Here is a 22,499-nt window from a genome sequence, read left to right as displayed (position 1 = left end):
GTATGGTGGCTTGCCGAATGAAGCTGTGTGCCGGGGGCAGAATGTATGCTGGCTTGCCGAATGAAGCTGTGTGCCGGGGGGAGAATGTATGTTGGCTTTCCGAATGAAGATGTGTGCCGGGGGGAGAATGTATGGTGGCTTGCCGACTGAAGCTGTGTGCCGGGGGGAGCATGTATGGTGGCTTGCCGAATAAAGTTGTGTACCGCGGGGATAATGTATGATGGCTTGCCGAATGAAGATGTGCGCCGCGGGAAGAATGTATGGTGGCTTGCCGAATGAAGCTGTGTGCCGGGGGGAGAATGTATGTTGGCCTTCCGAATGGAGATGTGTGCCGGGGGGAGAATGTATGGTGGCTTGCCGAATGAAGCTGTGTGCCGGGGGGAGAATGTATGTTGGCTTGCCGAATGAAGCTGTGTGCCGGGGAAAATGTATGGTGGCTTGCCGAATGAAAGTGTGTGCCTGGGGGAGAATGTATGCTGGCTTGCCGAATGAAGATGTGTGCCGCGGGGAGAATGTATGGTGGCTTGCCGAATGAAGTTGTGCGACGGGGGGAGAATGTATGGTGGCTTGCCGAATGTAGATGTGTGCCGGGGGGAGAATGTATGGTGGCTTGGCGAATCAAGATGTGTGCTGGGGGGAGAATGTATGGTGGCTTGCCGAATGAAGTTCTGCGCCGGGGGGAGAATGTATGGTGGCTTACCGAATTAGGGTGTGTGCCGGGGGGAGAATGTATGGTGGCTTGCCGAATGAAGATGTGTGCCGTGGGGAGAATGTATGGTCGCTTGCCGAATGAAGCTGTGTGCCTGGGGGAGCATGTATGGTGGCTTGCCGAATAAAGATGTGCGCCGGAGGGAGAATGTATGTTGGCTTGCGGAATGCAGATGTATGACGGGGGAGAATGCATTGTGGCTTGCCGAATGAAGATGCGTTCCGGGGGGGGGGGGGGGGGAATGTATGGTGGCTTGCTGAATTAAGTTGTGCGCCGGGGGGAGAATGTATGGTGCCTTGCCGAATTAAGTTGTTTGCCGGGGGAGAATGTATGGTGGCTTGCCGAATGACGATGTGTGCCGGGGAGAGAATGAATGGTGGCTTGCCGAATGAAGATGTGTGCCTCGGGAAGAATGTATAGGGATTTGCCGAATGAACTGGAAAACAACTTGGAAGAAAGAGAACCACTAGTAATGCGGCGACGAGATGCAAGCAATGGGAAGCCGTATTTTGTTTTAATTGCCGATATGCTGACGTGGTAAGCGTACGTGGAATGAATAAATCTTGAGGCTCGATTTTGAAGTGATTCGAGTTGATTGATGAGTTATACTTAAAGCGGGTTAGGAGATGCCTATTCTAATTTCGTCCTGACCAGAGATTCATAAGGTAGTAATTTTACATATTGAGGGCCGTTGCGCAAATTGCGGTTAAAAACCCGATTGTGTTGTTAGGTGATGAAATGATATTCGTAATGTGCGTTGCCCAGGTTAAAACACCAAGAACGGTCACTCCGAGTTATTTGTAGGAAGAAACTAGCTAAAGGTTGGCGTAAGCGATTTTCTATGAGAAAACAAGTGCATTTCTACGGGGGCGGAATGAGACAGTCTTAGATTTGTAAGGGTTTCCTTCCATTAGCCAAAGGTTACACCATTCTTGTACACTTCGCAGGTCGTTTTGAAGAGACGTATTACCGGAAACGCTGTTAATTTTGCGATAAATTATGCAATCGTCTGCAATCATACGGATGTTTGAAGATGCATGTATTGGTAGGTCATTAATGTGAAATAGAAACAGCAGTGTACTAAAGACGCACCATTGAGGAACGCCTGAGGTTACAGTGGTAGAGTTAGATGTTTGACTGCTGACAAAGACTGATTGTCAACGGTTACTTAATAATTCTTAAGTCCATGCTAAGGTATCTGTATTAAGATGTAACGCGGTAAGTTTTAGTACTAGACGCACACGAGGAGCTTAGTCAAAATCTTCGGCGAATTCCAGGAAGATTGCGTCAGTCTGAAAGTTGGAGTCAAGGTTTACAGGCCAGTCGTGAACAAGCACAGCTAGCTGCGTTTCTTAGGAAAACACCTTTCCTGAAGCCATGCTGTGCAGAAAGAAAAAAAAATCGTTAGCATGAAGGAAGTCCATGATATCTGGATTTTTCAGGGTACGCTGGTTAATAAGATGTGACAATAGTTTCATGGGGAGTATTTGTTATCTGATTTGAGCGCTGGAACGGCGTTTCCGTGTTTCCAATCTAAAGGCAGCATGCCTGTTGAAAATCACTGTGAGATAGTAGACAGAGATATGCTACACAAAGATTGTAGTGTTTTTAGAAGTTTTTACGCAATGGTCGTCCGCACCCGCTGACGCTGAAAGTTTGATGTTGTCTATTAGCGAAAGAATGCAATTTGTGGCATGGTACATTCAAAGTTCGCATGGGGAATGCAAAACGATAATACAGTTCCTTGCATAAAAACTGATGCAAAGGCGGCCTTAAACAGGCGAGCACATTAGCGTTGGTTAGGGGATCACCTGAGACACTCGATATGATAATAGTGCGCGTGTCCTGTGGGTTTAAGGCTATTCATAATTTTTTTGGTTGTTCATGAACAAGTTCGGCCCATCAGAATGAAATGATGAGCATTTGGCGTGATGTATGGCTTCCAGATAGGCAGTTTCGGAGATTTTGCACTTATTCCACGAGAGGCATGCTTGTAAACAGCAATGATCCCGTGATTGGGCAAACCCGTGACGCACGCTAGCACACCGTCTACCATGGCATCTGCGCTCCTGTTTCATCTGCTACACTGATTACTACAGCCGATCGAGCCTCCTTGCCGACCATTTCAGCTGATCGGGATGGATTTATTGGGACCCTCTCCGACCGTCGTGACGGAGAGGGTCCCAATGTCGTGAAGTCGTGAATATGTCGTGAAGGAAGAAGAAGTGATCGTAGCGAGCAGCTTCAGCTTCGACCTCTCTGTATTGTTTATTTAATTTTCTGTGATCTCTGCAATCAGTGACTAGAAAACTGGGGGACGTCATCCTCTGCAATGGAGGACCCAAACCCCGCCCAGCAATTGGGTCCTGAACGGCCAGTTCCTTATGCCGGTGACGTGAGTGACCGCTTCGACCCCAGCATGGTCCCGATTGAGTCATCGGATGGCTCCTCTACAGATGATATGGGCTCGGACAGCGATTTCACTGTGGTGTCTAGCCGACGTCTCAAGAGAAAGATACGAAGAACATCACCGACCAGTCCCAGCGACGAAAAAGGCAAGTGGCAAGCAGTCTTACACTATTGCATACGTACCAACCACGACAACAGACAACCTCAACACACTGAACAGGCAGAGCTTATCGGAATATTTTGAACGAACTGTCCATGATCATGTAGAAGAAATACGTATAAACGCTCGAAAGAACATCCTCTCGGTGGAGTCAATACACCGACAGTACTGGAAACACTGAAAAACGTCACTCAGTTGGGAAGCATCCCTGTTCGCGCATTACCCACATACGGCAAGGAAGCGACGACAGGCGTCGTCTACGACGTTGACATTGATATTACAGACACTGACCTGGCGAAACTACTATCCTCGTCGGCTCCTGTGCTCAGCTTTCGCCGTTTTGGACGATCCCGATGTGTGAAATTAGTGTTCCAGTCGGAAACTTTGCCAACACGCGTCAAGATTGGATATGTGAGGCATCCGGTACGTCCTTACGTGCCGAGGCTTTTACAATGCCACAAGTGTATGAAACTTGGGCATGTCAGTGCAGTTCGCAAGGGTGCAGTAACATGCAAACGATGTGGTGGACCTCACGGAGACAGCAATTGCAATGTTGCTGCGAAGTGTCCAAATTGTTCTGGTGCTCACGACGCAACGTCAAAAGAGTGCCCAAAGATCAGGAAGGAAATGGGTGTTCTGAAGAAGATGGGTAGATATCATTCCACGAACAGGAAGCGGCAAGGGCTATCCGCCACCACAGACGCCGTTCACGACACCGACATCAACAGGACCGCAGCCTTCCTCGCGTAGGAGGAACGACAGCTCAAGTGCAGCATCCACCCCCTCCTCGTCTCAGGAATGAAGAAGAACGTGCCTCCAAGCCTTTGTATGCTGCGAAAGTAAAAGGCGGCTCATAATCGGCCCCAAACACATCGGAGACTCAGTGGCCCTCGTTACCATCAAAGTCTGCGGGAACGCCCTTGTGAACCGCTCCTTCACGCACTGAAGAAAATGAAAGGATGGATAACATTGACGTCACGAGTATGTTGAAAAATTTGATGGACTTCATGTGCAGGGTTCTTTACGGCCTAAATACCCCGGCTGCCAAGGTGCCGTGCAGCTACTTGAAGTGGTGGAACCACTGCTAGTGGTTCTTCACTAAGCAAGTATGGCGATGATGTTTGAAGAACGGATGCGTCAATCGCTTGTTATGCAATGGAATGCTCAAGTTCTACGTGGTCGTTTGTCGGATTTCCGACAGCGGGTATTTAAGTACCAATTTCCAGTTATTGTTATCTGTGAACCTAATATGGATTCTTCTTTCCGTATTTCTAGATATGTCCAGATGTGGTCTCGTAACGACCAAACCTCGAGCAAAGTGTTAGTTTGTATACATCAAGATCTGGTGTATTTCAGACATGACGTCCCATCGCATACCACTAATGATTACGTATGCCTTACCATAAAACACAGATGTTGCACGGTTACAGTGATTGGCGGATACATGCACCCGAGAGCAAGGATCGATGGCTCGCACCTGATGTCTCTCCTGCAAGCATCGCAAGGTTCTCATATTGTGATTGGTGACTTTAACGCGCACCATATCCTGTGGGGCAGCACTTCGATGAATTCTCGTGGCAAATATTTGGCCGACTTCATGTGAAGTCAGGGACTAAATGAGCTCAATGACGGGTCTCCTACATTTATTCGTGGCACGTCCTACAGCAGCTGTCTTGACGTAACGTTTGTATCAAGGTGCCTTCTGCCTTCAGCATGCTGATCGACGGATCTAGAGACTCATGGTAGTGACCACCTCCCCACTTTCGTTCACTTAGCTGGTTTCGCCGTTCAGCCTCACGATAAATTCGTCAAACATACGGAATTTTACTTAAGACTTCTGTCGACCCCGCCTGTCAGAGTATGACATCTCCATCCGAAATAGAGGACATCATTGCTTCTACCCTGCGGGACAAAACCAGAGAAATCAGCATACCGAGGCACAGATCATCGGTCGACATAAAATATGAGGCGCTTCGTGCAATCCGTCGCCGCGCGGAACGGCGATACAGAAGAACAAAGTCACCGTCAGATCTTTCGAACAATCGCCGAGCACAACGACATGTTCTTCGGTATCTGGAGAAGCTTGATAGACAGCGTTGGAGGGCATTCTGTGGATCACTAGATCCACGACAGCCTCTATCTAAGATCTCGAGGGTCACACGAAGTCTCCAGGCAACTCCACAACAAAGACACCCATTCCGTGCGGTGACTCTGCATCAACGCCGGACCGAATTGGAGGTAGCAGAGGACTACTGTAAACTCATTGTGGACGCATCTAATGCAGTGACTTCATCCCTTGTCACCATCGCGCCCCCGTCACCTGATGAGCGACTCGAAGTACCGTTTACGATGCAAGAGCTTGACGCTGCGATTTCGGTTTCTCGAACCTCATCGGCACCAGGACCAGACGGAATCACATACGCTGCACTCTGCCACCTTGGCACCGAATCACGACGTCTTCTTCTATCTTATTATAATACAACGTGGGAGACAAGAAATGTTCCAGATTGTTGGAAATGCAGTCGCGTTGTAGCGCTGCTTGAAGCGGGGAAATACCCTAACGAGCTTTCCTCCTACAGACCGATCACCTTAGCCAGTTGCGCCGGCAAAATAATGGAAAGAATGGTCTTGTCAAGGCTGGAATGGTTTCTAGAGAGAAATAATTGCTTTCCTGATTTTATGCATGGATTTAAAAGAGGCCGTTCTTCCATTGACGGTGTTATCGACTTGGTCTCCACTGTTGAACAAGAAGTCGCCGTCGGTTAGTTGGACCTGTTTTTTCTGGATATTAAGGGTGCATACGACAATGTACTCCATTATGCAATCCTCGATGTACTGGAAGATTTAGACGTCGGTGGCCGGCTATATGCATGGATTGTTAGCTACCTCAGTGGCCGCACGGTGTATATGTCGACAAGTGATGGCGACACCGGACAGTACCATATACATCGAGGTGTTCCACAAGGAGGTGTTCTCAGTCCAACTCTTTTCAATGTTGCATTGATTGGTCTTGCATCTGAACTTCCTAGCACGGTGAAGATTAGCGCATATGCGGACGACATATGCATATGGACATCTGGAGCCACCCGTCCCCAAATGCGTGCTAGGCTTCAACGAGCAGCGACAATAACAGCTAAGTATCTGCGGCGGCAAGGCCTTCAATTCTCAACAGAAAAAATGTTCCGTGATTACATTCACGCGAAAACAAATGACCAGGTATCCGATAATCGTTAACGGAGTAGCGATACCTACGGTTACATACCACAGATTCCGTGGCTTAGTCGTAGACCGGGGATTATCTTGGTCAAGACACGTCGCCGCACTGAAGTCAAAGCTGAAGAGTTTAGTTTCCGTCCTTCGTGGAACAAGATGGAACAAGACCGCAGGAACAAGATGGGGCCGCTCGGAGGCGTCATTACTCCAATTGTACTAAGCAGTATTCGTAGGGTATATACGGTACAGCATTCCGGCGCTGTCAAGCATGGGACTTAGCTGTGTGCGCGCGCTGGAGAGCATTCAAGCTCAAGCATTGAGCACATGTTTAGGCCTCCCACGATGCACGTCAACCAATGGAACAATGGCGAAAGCTCGTGCTTGTCCTATTGGGGTATATTTGCTCTGCGAGCCTCTTCGAATGTACCTTCGCGTGTTGACCCGACACAGGCACCATCCTCTGTCATCGCTCCCTGCCACCCACCCAGGTTCCAGCTTTTCAAGGACTATATCGCGCCATCAAAGCGTTTTGCCGTCGAGATTTTCTCCCGCCTGTATTCCAAGAATACCCTCCGTGGGTTCTGCCTAAACATGTCGTTACATTGCAGATACCTGGGATTACTAAAAAGTCATCCCTTGCATCAATTGGTCTCAGGCAACTCACCCTATGGCACATTTCTGCAAAGTACGGAGATATGTACACGTGTATACCGATGGCTCTGTCACACTATATGCCTCCACTGCAGCCTTCGTCATTCCACATATGATCATCGCTCGGCGGTTTAAACTAGACCATAGCTCAACATGAACTGCGGCAGAACTTGTTGCTATCCGAGAGGCACTTCGATTTCTCTCCGAGGAGCTTCCTCACGCATGTACGATATTCTGCGATTGCAAGCGAGCTCTTCAAACGATTGACTGTGTCCTCAGACGGGGCCCGTATTATTCCATGGCTATAGAAATTACAGAACGCCTCGACCACCCAACTAGAAATGGCCAAATTGTCATCTTTCAGTAGATACCCTCACACTGTGGCCTGATCGGGAACAAACAGGCAGACGCTGAAGCGAAAACTGCTTTACATAATGCTTGTGAAGTACGCATTCCGTTCTCACGTACAGACACAAACACTCCATCGCGTAAACCGCAACTCTACGTTAAAACACTGGGCCCAGCCAGATCGACGACACAAGCGATTACACAAATGGGACCAAGAAATGAAATTTCGTACGCATCACAAGCTCAAAAGAAGCCACACGAGCATGGTGCAACGGATTCGCCTTGGTGTCGCATTCACCAACCGTTATAGACATATGAAAGGTGCCAGTGATACTAGCCCAAACTGTGGATGTTGTGAGGTGCCAGAAACACTTGAACATATATTTTGTGTGTGTCCCGCCTACGCGCGAAATCGACAGCAACTTGTCTCTTCCATTGCAAAGATCCATGAGAGACCGCTATCTTACGAGATTCTTTTAGGACCTTGGCCTAATGCAAACAGCGCAGCCCTGGTAACAAGAGCCGCTATAGCTTTTCTCCAAGCCACTGAGCTGGACGCATGGCTTTAGAGAGGCCACAACTCTGTGAATTTGTATATACGCATCTCTTCCTGATACCATCTTCATTCATCAGCCCTTTCCCTCCCCGTCCCTCTTCCCCAGTGTAGAGTAGCAGGCCACAGCAAGTTATAGCTCAGGCCGACCTCTCTGCCTTTCTGTAAATAAATCTCTCTCTCTCTCTCCGACCATACGGAAATAAGTGGACTATCGTGGCGGCGAAGTATATCACCCGCTTCGCTGAAACTAAAGCTCTGCCGAAAGGTAGCGCAGCCGAAGTGGCGAATTCTTCGCCGAGAGCATCCTGTTGCGAGGTGGCGCCCCAGAAGTCCTCGTCGCCCACCGAGGAACGGCATTTACGGCGGAGCTCACCCAAGCCATTCTGCAATACAGCCAGACAAGCCACAGGAGGACAACTGCCTACCACCCGCAGACGAATGATCTTACAGAGTGGTCTTACTGAATCGTTTTTCGCCTGAATGAGACAGTCGCCGACATGCTAGGAATGTACGTCGACGTCGAGCACAATACGTAGGATGCGGTCCTACCACACGTAACCTTCGCTTGCAACACGGCGATGCATGAAAAAAAAGAAAAACAGATCACGTCGTTCAAGCTTGTTTCTGGCATGAACCTTACGAGAACTCACGACGTCATGTTGCCGCACGTGATCGACGAAGAAAATTTCCACGTCGCAGCCTATCTTCTGCGCGCCGAAGAAGCCCGACAGCTCGCCCGCTGGCGCGTCAAGAACCAACACTGGACTGACAGCCGGCACTACACTCTTCGACGACGCTACGTTGAATACCAGCCCGTGATAGTGTTTGGGTTGGAGCCGGATAGGCCGGCTAGAACTTAGCGAGATGCTTTTACGCGCCTATTTCGGACCCCACGAGACCATGTGACGCACTGGAGCAATACTCTATGAGGTCGTGCCAGACGGTATTTCATTCTCACGGCGCGGCCGCTCACAACCTTAAATAGTCACTGTTGTGCGACTTAGGCCATTCTACCAGCGCTAAGCAACTTCGGGAATTTGAATGGCTGAGTTTTGGACTTCCTTTGGACTTGTCCCTTTGTTGTTGTTTTTTTTTTTGTTGCTTTGTTACTTCTTCTTAGCAAGTGTGCTTTACGTTTTTCGCTCTGCTTTACGTTTACACAATCGGGAGATGCTTTTTAAGAGGGGGGTATCAACACGTGTACTTGTTTATCGAACGACCGTGTATCACCACCTAACAGATGTCATGGCTCAGCGCAGGACGGACCTACATGTATCGCAAGTTTCTGGAACGTTATCGATGGTTCTATCCGCTTTCTGTTGTCGCCGAAACTACTGTAATCCGACTGCATGTATGTGCGACGGGAATGGCGTAGGACTTTCTTGAAGGCACGCGTGCACCAGTGATTACTCGGGCATGTTCGATGGCTCATGTATAAAAGCTGACGCGCTTGACGCATTCAGATTTTATACCGAATGTGTTTGGCGCTATCGTTGTTATTTGAATGTATCCTGCTTTTGAGGGCATAGGTTGGTCCAATAAAACGCTAGTTTCGGCAATCACAGTTGTGCTGCCTTCTTCACCGTCAGTACTACGTGACAGTATCTCATTTCATTAATGTCGAGAAAGACATCCGTGACACGTTGAAACTACTTATAATAGAACATGACCTTTGCATTGTGAACATTTTTCTAACAAAGCACTCAATGTGAAGGACTGCCTATGTGGTGTTGATGCTTCAAAACAACCTAGAATAACAAATGGGGTGCTCCATGGGCAATATTTGACGCAAACAAAAGTCGAAAAGTGACAAGCTACAAATTACGTAAATTTTCTTCATTACAGATGTTTTTTTCTTTTTTTTGTGAGTGCTACAGGTCTTTCAATAGCTTTTGCTGATTTTCTCAGGACCCACTTTTTCCTGTTTCTTTCATGCACCAACACACATAATTATATTGACACGGATACTTTTTCGAAATTTTGCGAATGTTATCGATGGTTGTGTTGGTTTTCTGTGTTCGACCAAACTTGTATAATGTGATTGTATACGCGACACGAACTGTGGAGTAGTTTCTGGAAGGCGCGCGGGCACCAGCGAATACGCTGGAACTCTTGAGGACTGATACATAAAAGCCGGCGAGCTTGACCCGCAGACCAGATTTTCGACGATCGCCGACCTTGCTCGCCGCTATCATTGCGATTGAGTGTTGCTTTTGCTGGGCACAAGCTCGCCAAATAAAGAGTTAAATTTGTGCCTCCCAATTCTTTCTCTGAATCATTTTTCACCGTCAGTGCCAGGTGACAACCTATCTAACACTGCTTTCTCAATTATACCTTTCACGCCTATTTCTGACATAGTTGGCTGTGCAATGAGCTGCCAAAAATGAAATCGCACAACAGCTTTTCCTAAGACATGGTCTCGTCGTGCAGGTGTTTGCAAAGCAGTCTTGTAGTCAGAGGACGCATGAGCCGCTGATGTCCATATTTTGTGCGCTATCGTTATTTAAAGAAAAAAACAAAACGATTGCGGCAGGCGCATGTTCGTTACTCAAACATATTTTTTTTATATCTAAAGGAGCACACGGATCACTGTGTTGTGATTTCAAGCTTACTGCACAGGAGGCTGTCTTAGGCCGGACTTGGGCGGTTGAAGAGAAAGTAGTACAGCGACAGTGCGCCGCTGAGCTTCTTTCTGTCCAGTGGCTGCGTGCCGTTTTTCTCCGACTAACGCGAAGCGAAGCATTCGCTTGTCAGCGTGTGCCGAAGCGTGCCGACGCATGCCAATGGTTGGGCTTTAGCGCAAGCAACGAGTGATCTGTTGAACGCACAGTGAGAAAACCAGGCGCACACCAAAAGGCCTCCTCGATTTTCCGCTTCTCGCTACCCGCGGGTGGCCAGAGCCAGCCAGAGCGCCTTCGTTTTAGCGCCATAGCGTTAAGGAGCTCGTGTCGCAGGAAAGCCGGTGTCGACGGCGTCCGCGGCGTTGGCCTTGAGCGAAAAATGGCGGAAGGCAATTCATAAATAAAAACAACTTGCAAGATGGGCTGGGTGGGAATCGAACCAGGGTATCCGGAGTGTGAGACGGAGACGCTACCACTCAGCCACGAGTTTGATACTTCAAAGCGGGACAAAAGCGCCTCTGGTGAATGCGGTGTTGCCTTAGAAACTTTCCGCAGAAAGTTATACTGCGGTGTATATCGGTGATTATGAGCATGTAAATTACAGAAGTCGCAGTTAAATGCGTAGCGAAGTACGTTTCCGCTACATTTCTTCTGCGCTTGCCGCTCACGCAGAGCCATCTTGCGGCAAACACAGAAGACCCGCTCTTCGCAATGTACGGCACTGCCCCGACGGCTGGCGCGGCACTCGCCCGCTTCTAGAGGACGATCCAATCGAGGCGTCAGCCCCATGATCGCGTCCGCCTTCAAGGCGCGTTGCGGCCCGGCTGTTCATGCCGATCACGACGTTTGGCTCGCGTAGATCGTTTCTCCCTCCGAGACACCGAGTTCTTTGGTTCGTTCCGCTTGCTCAGGCGCACGTTTCGTCTTTGTGTGACTCAAAAGCATGCCGACCAGTGGGCGGTGCGAACGGGGTGCGATAACGCTATCGCGTTCCACTCTTGAAGGCGAAGCTTAGGCGTCCTCCAATTTTTTCTCGGCTTGCTCCGCCCATTGCGCCACGCACTTCAGAGGGGCGTCCGTTTTACTCGGGCTTGACGGTTCTGGCTACCCGCGGGCTGCCAGAACGAGCCAGTACACGTTTGAACTGGCTGCTCTCTGGAAGCTATCTGGCTAGCAGACGACTAAAAGAGGCGGTGGGCGCTCGCCGCCATCTTTGTGAGGACTTGGCGGATTGCTACGTGGGCGCTCGGGGACCTAAACTTGCCTCGCTCAGCCAACTGACTACCCTCCTTACTTCTAGCGTTACCTTCATAGGTTCTAACGCACCGTTCGGCATTGCGAGGCGGTGCGATACGAGCGGTGGTGAACCATTTGAAGCTTTTGTTTTTGTGTGTGTCCCATGAAGGCTTCTCCGCGGTGGTGAAGAGCGCGCCGCGCTCTGATGCGTGCGTTTTATCTGCATCGTCTTGTGCGCAAGTTCTATACGCTGATTCACATACATTGGGGTACATTTTCGGTTCGTCTTTCTCTCGTGGTGTTCCTTTTCGCATGTCTCGCGTATGAATGCGGCAATATCTTCTTTTTCAGCAGTTAGCGAAGGCGTTGCAGCTAGCCCGCGTTCGCTCCGTCTCTCCGTCGTATGCTTGGGTGGCAGTTCCAAACCGATATGTGCTCGAATTGCACGTCGTTATGTTAAGAATGCAGTTGTTGGGTGATAAGCACACGTACATTAGCCACACGTATGTTAAGTTCTTGCTCTCATTATGGTGGTGACCAATATTGTGAAACTTTTCGCTGGTCACAGGCGGCGTGAATTTTTAGCGCCAGCCGCATCCCCAGCTCGTTAGGGTCGAAATGAGAAGCACCGTGAGCCGAAACAAACTTCCCCAAATCGAAGCCCAAGCAGGCCAGCCCCAGATTTTATGCGCATGAGACGTACCCGATATTCTGCTTTTCATGTCTTGTCAAGCGATGACGTAACGCCAACTTATCAACATCACTGGAGGGCGGCGTGATTGCTGCGATCAGGGATCCTCGACCGATCGCTTTCCGGGATACAGTGACTTGCACGCGCAATTTCGCGGCTTGGCATCGGAAGCATCGGAGGACGTCTCTTGCGCGGTGCAAGGTGATGTTAGCGAACTGCGAGTCCTGTGCTGAGTCGCGCGAAATCTCGCGAAACAGATGATATCCCTGAATGCAACTATGTATCTTTTCAAGCTGGCAACGCATAATCTACCGAGCGCGCGCCGGTCGGGCGCTGCCATGTTGGTGGTATGCTTGCATTTATCCCGCGACCAGCTGCCCCGGCGTTCGATTGTGCAAGCTTTGGGTGGCTTCGGGTTGTTTTTCAATCCTTACCCTCGAGAACGGCAACTAGCTGACTGCCGTGGCAAACCACTTCTGCACTAGCGGGCGCTCACTTCGTTTCGCAGCCTTCCTTTAGCGCGAGCAGCTAGCAATCTGTTGAAAGCCCGTTGCGAGAACCAGGCGCACACCAATCTGTGGTGGGAAATGCGAGCGCAAGCCCCTTGCGGGCCGCGCCAATCCAATTCCAGAGGAAAGAAAAAAAAAAAGGTCGAGTGCGGCACCGCCATGTTGTGAAACAGGCTAAACGCTACCGTCCACTCGTCTCATCAATGTGTTTGGTTAGGTGAAGGTCACCTTTGCCGCACTTCATGCACAAGCAGACTTCTGAAGAAAGTCGCCAAAAGTTTCAATATCAACGAATGGAAAGTGGTAGCTTCTTCAATGTTGAAAGTGCCACATAACACACTTGCACCTATTTTTTAGAAACTAGCACTTCCACACGCCGGTCCCTCGTTCATTTTGTTTCCTGTAAACAGGTCGCCGCGGAACTTCCTGGCCAACTTTGTGGCCGTTCTTGCCACGATGAAGCACAATACACGGCAAAATCACATTAAAAAACACGCCGCAAAATGCTCACAGCAAAAACCAACTACCACGCTTCAATACCCTAAAAAGCATCCACGGTGGGAAAATTTGCAAATCACAATTTCTCGAAATGGCAGAAATTAAATATATCTAACCAATCTAGTTAAATTTATTTAAAGAATACATGCACGCCGAAAAAATGATGGAAAAGGACATGTAAACAAACCCTCGCGTCCATCATTTTTAAATACCAGGGGACGTGGATTTGTGGTGCCATTTCTACATGGCATGGGGCGCTCCTGCGCACTCGCCACTGCATGGTTTTGCTCCACACACTCTGTACTACTTTTTAATGATGAAATAAAATTAAATCGTTATATTTGCTCGATTTACCCTATCATACCTTTCAGCAAAGGTAGCGAGAAGAGCCCTTATGTAATACGGTAAGCAATCCCCCAAGATCTATAGCTTTTTAGGATGCCTATAACATGTTTGTAAGTATGCTGCAGTATGTAGAACAACCGTTGCTACTTTATAAGAGGTTGCAACTTTAACGCACTCCAGTACTCTTCGAAGTGAACTTGCACTTCCTTTATTTTAGCACATAACTTTATTTCACCTGCTGGTAAATGCCAGCAAATGCTCACGCGCTTGTTTAGTGAACTGACTAAAACATACCGCGCCGAACGCCAGCTATACGTCCCCCCCCCCCCCCAGCCCCCCACACACAATCCCTTCTGATATCTTCGCCGTCATGCTTGTTGAAGATTGAAACATTTCCTGAAAATTGTTTGCTAGAGTATAAATTAAATGAATGCAAGGTCTTTTTAATCACATCAATCAGTTTATTTCACGTTCATGCGCAAAAGTCACAGGCTTGCGCGGCACACGCAGCAACAGTCACAGCGCAAGCTGCAGAGGAGCGGCTCCGCATAGGAGCTCCATTTTCGCCCCACGCACTACAGGGTCTTCGCGGCGAAGTCTCTTCGCGTCGCTTTCACGGGAATGATGTGAACTGTCCACCCGGCGTCGACGGCAAGCTGCGGCTGGTCCTGCTCTCTGCACAGTGGTCTGCTGAGCCCCATGTTACCTATGTGCTTCTTCAGCAGCGGTTCGTTCCTTGCGAATAGGTGCCATAGTGAGTACTGAAGAGTAAACACAGATATCCAGGCTACGTAACGCACATGCCACATCCCCTTGCACCTATTACTCGACCCGCCGCAAAGCATGTACAAAGGTTCTCCACAAATACTCGCCAGATGACGCCGTATGGGTGGACGCGGCCCGCACGGGCGAAGACGCGGCAGTTGCAGTCAATGACCAGATGCTCCCGCCCATCGCAGCTTTCCACCTTCGATATGCATCTTCTCCGGAATCCTCGGAATAAGCGGCGATCGCGCTTGCCCTCGTGCACACTAATGCCCGTTACGTCCTTACCGACTCGGAAACCACACTCCTAAATTTTCACGAGGAGGAGCGCACGAGACCGCTTTGCACAATCTCAGCTCGCACCCCACCATGTGGAATTGACCTGGGTGCGTGCGCACTCTGGGAACCCTGGAGCCGCCCAAGACCACGGTGCCCGAGGCCTCACCAAGCGGGCGCAGTCGAGCTCTTACCGAGAGAGCATGCACTCGTTCAGCGAGCTGACCAAGGCATATCGCGCCGACCGCCAGCACCCCAATCCCTTAACAATTATCACGAAATATTACGGCACCGCCTTCGGACCCTTCCCTCTCCTTAATTCCTCTTCCGCATCAACCCGGTAGCATACACTCCCTCCTGTGCTCAATGCACCACGCCCTTACTACCCTTACCCGCATTGTACTTGAATGCCCCTCCCCCGCGGGGCATGGAGCTCCTGACCACCTGGGAGCAATGGGAGGCCCTGCTGCGCTTGAAGGACCGGGCCAGGCAGAAGATCGCCACTGATCGCACACGTCATGGAACTAGTTGAGCTCAAAACCTGTAGTGCACTGGGTGCTTGCGGGGCACGAGGACCTACGTGCCCGAACCACTTGGTCAAATAAAGTGGCTTCTACGTCTCTCTTGGACAGTGGAACTGTACGTTGCCGTTGGTGATGATCATGATATTGATGGTTTCTGGGCATCCCCTTCGAAACAGGGTGGTTACAAATGGTGACGATGATGATGATGATAAAGATGATGGCTTAGTGGCATCCCCTTTGAAACGGGGTGCTTACAAATGGTCACCTAGCCTGCTTATGTTAACCAGGTTCAGCTACATGCAGCATGCAACTTCTATATACAACTGCTACTTGTCGCGACACCTGGTGGAATATAACGGAACTGCGATGCAAAGCTTCTAAGTGTGGACGCTACGCGGCGTGCATGACACATCACGTGTCATGCATGCGATGTGTCATGCACGCACCCGGGAAGACTACAAATGAAGCTGTGCAAGGTGATATAGGCTGGACTAGTTTTGATGTGAGGGAAGCTCGAAGTAAAATTGAGTATGAAGAACGGCTGAGGAATATGGAAGAAAGTGAATGGGCTGGGAGAGTGTTCAGGTATCTGTACACGAAAAACACTGATTCACAGTGGAGGAAGAGAACTAGGAAGCTTACCAGCAAGTATGCGGCCTGTAGGGTGGACAACACAGCAACAAAGAAGGTCAAGCGGAAAGTCAGAGAGGCTGAATTAATCTCATGGGTGGCGGCAATGGAAAAGAAACCTGCCATGAGTAACTACTTAAGAGGAAAAAACGAAATCAGGAAAGAAACCATTTATGATAACTGAAAAGGAAGCTCATTACTTTTCGAAGCGAGATCGGGATGCCTTAGAACACGCACCTATAAAGCGAGATATAAGAAGGAAGAAGAAGCATGTGCTTACAGCGGTAAAGGTAGGGAAACTATGGAGCATGTTTTATTAGAATGTGAAGACGTCTGCCCAGTGGTCGATTTAGGCACCACTGGCCTCCTTGAAGCCCTTGGGTTCAGAGGGAGCAGTGGTAAAGCAAACATTTCCGCAATAGACATTAGTAAGAGGCGACTGGAGGATTGGTGGAAGTAGGGAAACGACAAAAGACGGAGGCGTACAAAAGCACAGTTCGCAATAGGGGATCAGAAAATTTGAGCGTGGTAGTTCATAGTGTTTTTTTTTCTTTTTTCATTGTTTAACCTAGGTAGGATATTAAGCAGTATAGTAGCAAGATCTTGGTGGCGCAACCCACCGCCCCGTTCCAAAGGGGACACTCATACTATCCATCCGTCCGTCCGTGTCAAATGACACGATAGGATGATGATGATGATGTTTTAATGGCATTTCCTTTGAAACGGGACGGTGACAAACAGTCAACTTGCCTGCTTGATTTTATCTGGTATGCCATATACATGTTTCTTTTTTCTAACATCAATGTTTGTACATCTCTATAACCTTTTTCTTCCTCGAGACTTCACTATTTTGCACCAATACCTATGCAACTGCTTATGGCGTGCCACCAGATGTAATAACATTAAATTGCAATCCAAAGTGCGCACGTATAGACGCTATGCGGTGCGCAACTCAGATCGCAAGGAAAGCGGCCTGATACGATGTTAATAATGATAATGATGATTTATCGACATTCCCCTTTGAAACGCGGCGTTCACATAGTGACCTAGCGTGCGTGATTTAATCAGATGTACATTATGTATATATAGCACTAAATTTATTTAAATCTGCCTAAACTTCTTTGTTTTCCTTAGACCATCTTAATCTGGTTTGTACCGCCACCTGTGTATCTGCTACATGGCGTTCTATCTGATGTAATTATATATAACTGCAGCGCAAAATTGCAAGTGTCGACACTACGCGGCGCGCATGTCACATCGCATGTCTCCAGTCGCGCTAGGACTCGTTTACAGGATACTTTTCGTTGCATTCTACCAAGCGATGGCGTGGCTCCGTCGTAGAGTAGCTGACTCCCACACAGCGGGCCCGCGTTCGAGCCCGTAGGGAAGTGGGTATTTGTTTTCTTATTCCACGGTATAGCTGCTACGGACACCGGACATCGGCGGCGGCAGCGGGCACCATCGCCAATCGAAACAGCTATGGGGACCCCACAACAGCTTGCGATGTAAAAGGTCGCAGTTTAGCCTGGAAGGCTACGTGTTGGTATAAGTGCCAAAATGTTAGACTACACGAAGTAAGGTTCATAGTTTTATCTGCCGTCTAAATTGCAGTAAGCAATAACCAAGAGCAGCGGCTGTTACAACGCTGACATATGAATAGCGCCGCCAGCGTGGTGAGAAGCCTTTCATGTCACAGCGTCTCGGAAATGTGAGATTACGTGACCTCCAACACTAGGTGTGAGGGAATATCGCGCGCGTGGAGTCAGCAGCCATTTTGGCTAGCCCTCAGGCTTTGAAACGGTCCGCGACTCATCTCAAAGATACATCCGCTTCTTCTTTCTCTCCTTTGTCCACTGTGTCTTTAGATGAACCACCAACAAGCCTGGCCACACGCTTTGCCTCAAACAATGGCGCGTAGGCCCCCATAAGCAACCAGCAGCGCGGGCAGTCATGTGCAGCCACGGCCGGGCTAGATGATGAGACGTACGCTCACCTGCTTCCGCATCTCCATGTAGAGCTTGCCTGCTCACGTGGCCTCAAACAATTAGACGGTTTTACGTGCCAAAACCACCATCTGATTATGAGGCACGCCATAGTGAAGAACTGCGGAATAATTTTGACCCCCTGGCGTTCTTTGTTGTGCCCCTAAATTTTAAGTATACGGCTGATTTCTGAGGAACCTGCATGGGTTTCCTTTGTAGGAAAAATGTGGAAAAATCGCAAGAGGCAATCGCGGGCGGGTGCTGCTAACCACGCCACCGAGAAAACTCGATACATTGAGCGCAAGCGATAACGGCGGACTGCAGGCCTACAGTCACTGACGTCGTTGTGTGTAACCTCATCAAGAAACACAATATCATAACCAATAAATGAGAAAGACTTTAATGAACCGCCGGCATTAACTCAGCGGTAAATACCGGGCCACGCGTTTTCGCTTCGCTGTTTAACTATCTGTACGGAGTGCTTGGCGGTGGTTCTTTTTTTATTTTCACGGATGTTTTTGCATTGCGCCCTCATCGAAATGTGGCCGCCGTGGCCGGGATTTGATCCCACGACCTCGTGCGTACCACCGCAACACCAAAGCCATTAAGCAACCACGGCGGGTGCTCACGTGATCTCCTGACCTACAACGCCGCGCATCACGCCACCATCCTAATGACCGTGGCACGCGTTTACTAGTATCCGAATCATACAGTGCGAGAAGTGCGATATGACCTATCGCACTTGGACTTTATACGGTGCATCATGGTGAGAGCGACAGCGATAAGCCTATCCTAATTGTCATAATATAATGGTTATTATAGTAGAAGAGACTGAATTTGGCAAGAGAAAACGACGTCTCACCGGCTACCTGACAAGGCTATCCAACCCAAAAGATAATGTCAGCGATTCCTAAACAACATATTTCAGTGCACAGAATACTATGAGGTAGGCTCCCGACATGTAATATTATAGGATACAGGCTTAATATTGTGATAACCATTATCGCTGATCAGAATAACAAATACAAGATCGCGTAACGTACTTTTCGCGACATAGGCGCAACTACAAAACACAGCTTGAATTTATATGAAAATAGCAAAACTGCTATTATTACATTGTTACAGATATAATAGGGCAGATTTAAACACTACAGAATAGGTTATTCTGCGCACCACACAGCCATTCCTAAATTTACACAAAGAAATAACAGGTGAGGGGATACAGTACATGTATACCCATTGCATGAGCTATCTTCAGGGCAGCCCACAGCTTTGATCTCAATTGTTGGTAGAGTACAGTATTATACCGTGCGGGTGAAAAACTTGGGGGAGAACGATATTATAAGAATCTAATGACGATGCTCTGTTCTGTACTGATGCAAAGTATCACGAATCCAGTCATCTCCTTATTGCAATGGGAATGTGATTCAGGGCCTGATGTATATTAAATTAGTAAATTGTCTATTTCAATTTTTTATAGATGGGCACCAAGTAGAATCGTGCTATCTGCCATGTTCATTTTTTTAACATTCTGCTGAGATTTCAAGAAAAGCCAGCTTTTATATTCACACAGTGAGACACTCTTTTCCCGAGGAAATTTCGAATTCCGATTAGGCCCACTTGGTTAAAAAAGTGCTCCATAGTCAATCTGGGGATGGGACTCGAGCTCAGAGCTTTGAACCATCGCTTCTCTGGAATCCCTAAATTTATATGAAACATAAATGGTCGATTACCTGTGGAATTATCGAGATTTTGCTGCGCAGGTCATGAAGACCGATGAATCTGATGTCAACTCCATCAATGAGGATGGGGCCGTCGGGCTCCGTCATGCGGAAGAGTGCGGCGATGATGGAGCTCTTGCCCGCACCCGTGCGGCCAACAACGCCAATCTGCACAGCAAGAAAATCCATTTTGCAGCTAGGGGGCCCAGCGTCTGCGGCGTGTGGTCAGAAGTCTCTAAAGTCGGTTTCTGCTGCCAAGAACGTGGGCGCAAACCCGCACGCACACACAAACTTCCTCGAGCGACCAGTTGATCGGCAATTTTGCGTGTATTCGGGAGCTTCTTTCACGCTTCTTTTAATAAAAACATTTTTATGTAGCATGTATTGAGCAACCGAAAGCTGTATGGGCAGTTCTTCACAGTAGTCTACAATTTTATTGTTTACACTTTTCATTTAATTATAATGTTTGAGAAGCTGATTAAATAATTAACACTATGTAATTAGGCGGAATGCAAGAAGTAATCTTCTTATCTACAAGCGGCGGCAAACAACAATACTTTGGTCCAGCTATGTGGCACTTCCATATCTTTGGGCGAAAATTACGTGGGACGTGTATATTGAGACACTAGACACGTATCACTTTGACTCACACGACATGCGCATAATCAAGCCCAAGTCAAACAAACTGCGAAACCAGTACACGGTAACAAAAAATGTAAACATAGCCGGGCAATTCTAAATATAACAGCAGACCGCAAACATCTCCATGTAATCACATAATCATGCGGTGCTAAAAAAGCACAAGCTGCAAACGAGTGAAAAAGGAACGGCGCTTTATGATGATGAGCCTTATCGCGCAGCGCTAGTGAGAGCAAGAGTAGATGGGATGGCTATGAATCAATGTCCAACAAAACGCGTACTTGGACTCGAGAAAAGTCGCCCCCAGCCGAACGATATAGCTGTTATTGAAGATAACGGGATAGACATGGCAGACAATGACAGCAAAGGGCGTGCGTTTGCTCGACATTGCGAAGCGCTTTTTGCTTCTACACCTGTGCATGCAGAGAGGTTTAAAGAAGAATTTCTTGAGAGAATGCCACGGCTGCACGATGACACCAGATCAGTGTTGGAATCACCCATATCACAAGCGGAAGTAGAAACGGCTATAGATGACCTTGAATCTCGGCAAGTTGCCAGGGCCCGGTGGTCTGAGCGCTTCATTTTACAAGACATTTAAAAAAGAATTGGCTCATGTGCTTACAGTTGTTTTTAATGAGGCTTACCAACTAGATGTCCTGCCGCGGTCATTCGGGGAAGCACGTATTGCATTAATACCAAAGACAGAAGAGACAGAGAAGTTAAAATTGGTGTCCTCATAGAGGTCTATATCACTAACTAATCGTGATTATAAAATCTTGATTAAAGTACTAGGAAGGCGGCTACGGAAAGTAGTTAAGGAATTTGGTTGGTCTTCGTCAAACATGTGGCATCATGGGGCGTTCGATTGTGACTAATATACATAGGATGCGGTACGTGATGGAGTGCTGCGACATTATGCAAGCAGGCGTAGTATTTCTACAGGTCGATCTTGAGAAAGCGTTTGATTGTGTACCTCACGGTATTTTGCTTGCCATCATAGACCACATTAATGTCGGATCCTTCACTAGAGATGGGGTAGCTTTGGCGTATCGGAACTGCACTACGCGTTTAATTGTGAACAAGTCAGTGGGGTGCCCATTAACCTAAAGCGTTCTGTACGCCAAGGCTGCCCCCTGAGCCCCCCCCCCATTGAATATATATATATAGAAACAATGTGCCTAGCGACCATTGAAAACAGCAGTTTTCACGGCTTCAGGTTAAATGCATCGCAAGTTAAAATTTTGGCGTATGGGGATCACGTCGCAGTTTGTTGTAGAGATAAAGAGAGTGTAGCTGCAGCTATCGCAATAGTAAAGGATTTCGGCAATGTAACTGGAAGCCTGGTAAACTGGGGAAAGTGCCTTGGCTTCTGGCATGGAGACTGGCCTTCGACCCGGGTCACTTTCGCCAGCGTCAAGTGGCTGACCACACCCGTTAAATACCTAGGCGTCGCGCTGGAATATTCCAAAAATAACGACGAGTATTGGCAAGAGCAAACAAGAGAAACACAGATAAAAGCGAACAAGTGCAAGGATGGCCATCTGTACATGTTTGCAGGGGCTACAGTTTCAAATCTATTTTTTGTCGCAAAACTCTGGTATGTAATTCAGGTATTGAATTGACCAAGGGTAAACATACAGAAGTTGCAGCGAGTCTTCGCAGTATTTGGGTGGGCTTCGGATTGGGAACGATGCATTCGAACGAATTTGTTCAGAGGAGTTAAAAACGGAGGTTTGGGAATGAGGCACCTCTTTATACGACAGGTCATAAACAGGTTTTTATTTTTCCACGGCTTAAGCCATCCTTTGTTGCGCACGGTGTGCCAAGTGAGGCTAAGGAGCGCGTTACCTGACTGTGTAATCTGTACAGAGAATACAACCGGTCCTGTTTGTAGATTTCTTAACGAAGTTATTTGAAGTGTACGGTTCTTGTCCGTTAGCTATTCAAATGAGTACCTTTTTGTCAGTGAAACGCAAAACTCTGTACAAAGATGCATGTGATGTAGTTCTACCTGTT

At 48.2% G+C, this 22,499-nt stretch overlaps 1 protein-coding gene across 1 annotated transcript in view; it reads right to left on the bottom strand.

Annotated features, from left to right (window-relative positions):
• Nucleotides 1-22,499, bottom strand: part of LOC126539762 (ATP-binding cassette sub-family C member 4-like) — a 390,950-nt gene that overhangs the window by 53,255 nt on the left and 315,196 nt on the right. Inside the window, exon 23 of the mRNA XM_050186602.3 lies at nucleotides 19,857-20,012. Coding sequence (XP_050042559.1) covers nucleotides 19,857-20,012 — 156 coding nt within the window. The remainder of the gene's footprint in view (nucleotides 1-19,856; nucleotides 20,013-22,499) is intronic.

This window comes from Dermacentor andersoni, chromosome 2 (assembly GCF_023375885.2).
Source record: "Dermacentor andersoni chromosome 2, qqDerAnde1_hic_scaffold, whole genome shotgun sequence".
Taxonomy (NCBI): domain Eukaryota; kingdom Metazoa; phylum Arthropoda; class Arachnida; order Ixodida; family Ixodidae; genus Dermacentor; species Dermacentor andersoni.
Note: the sequence above shows the minus strand (reverse complement) of the source record. Positions and strands in the feature narration are given on the sequence as shown.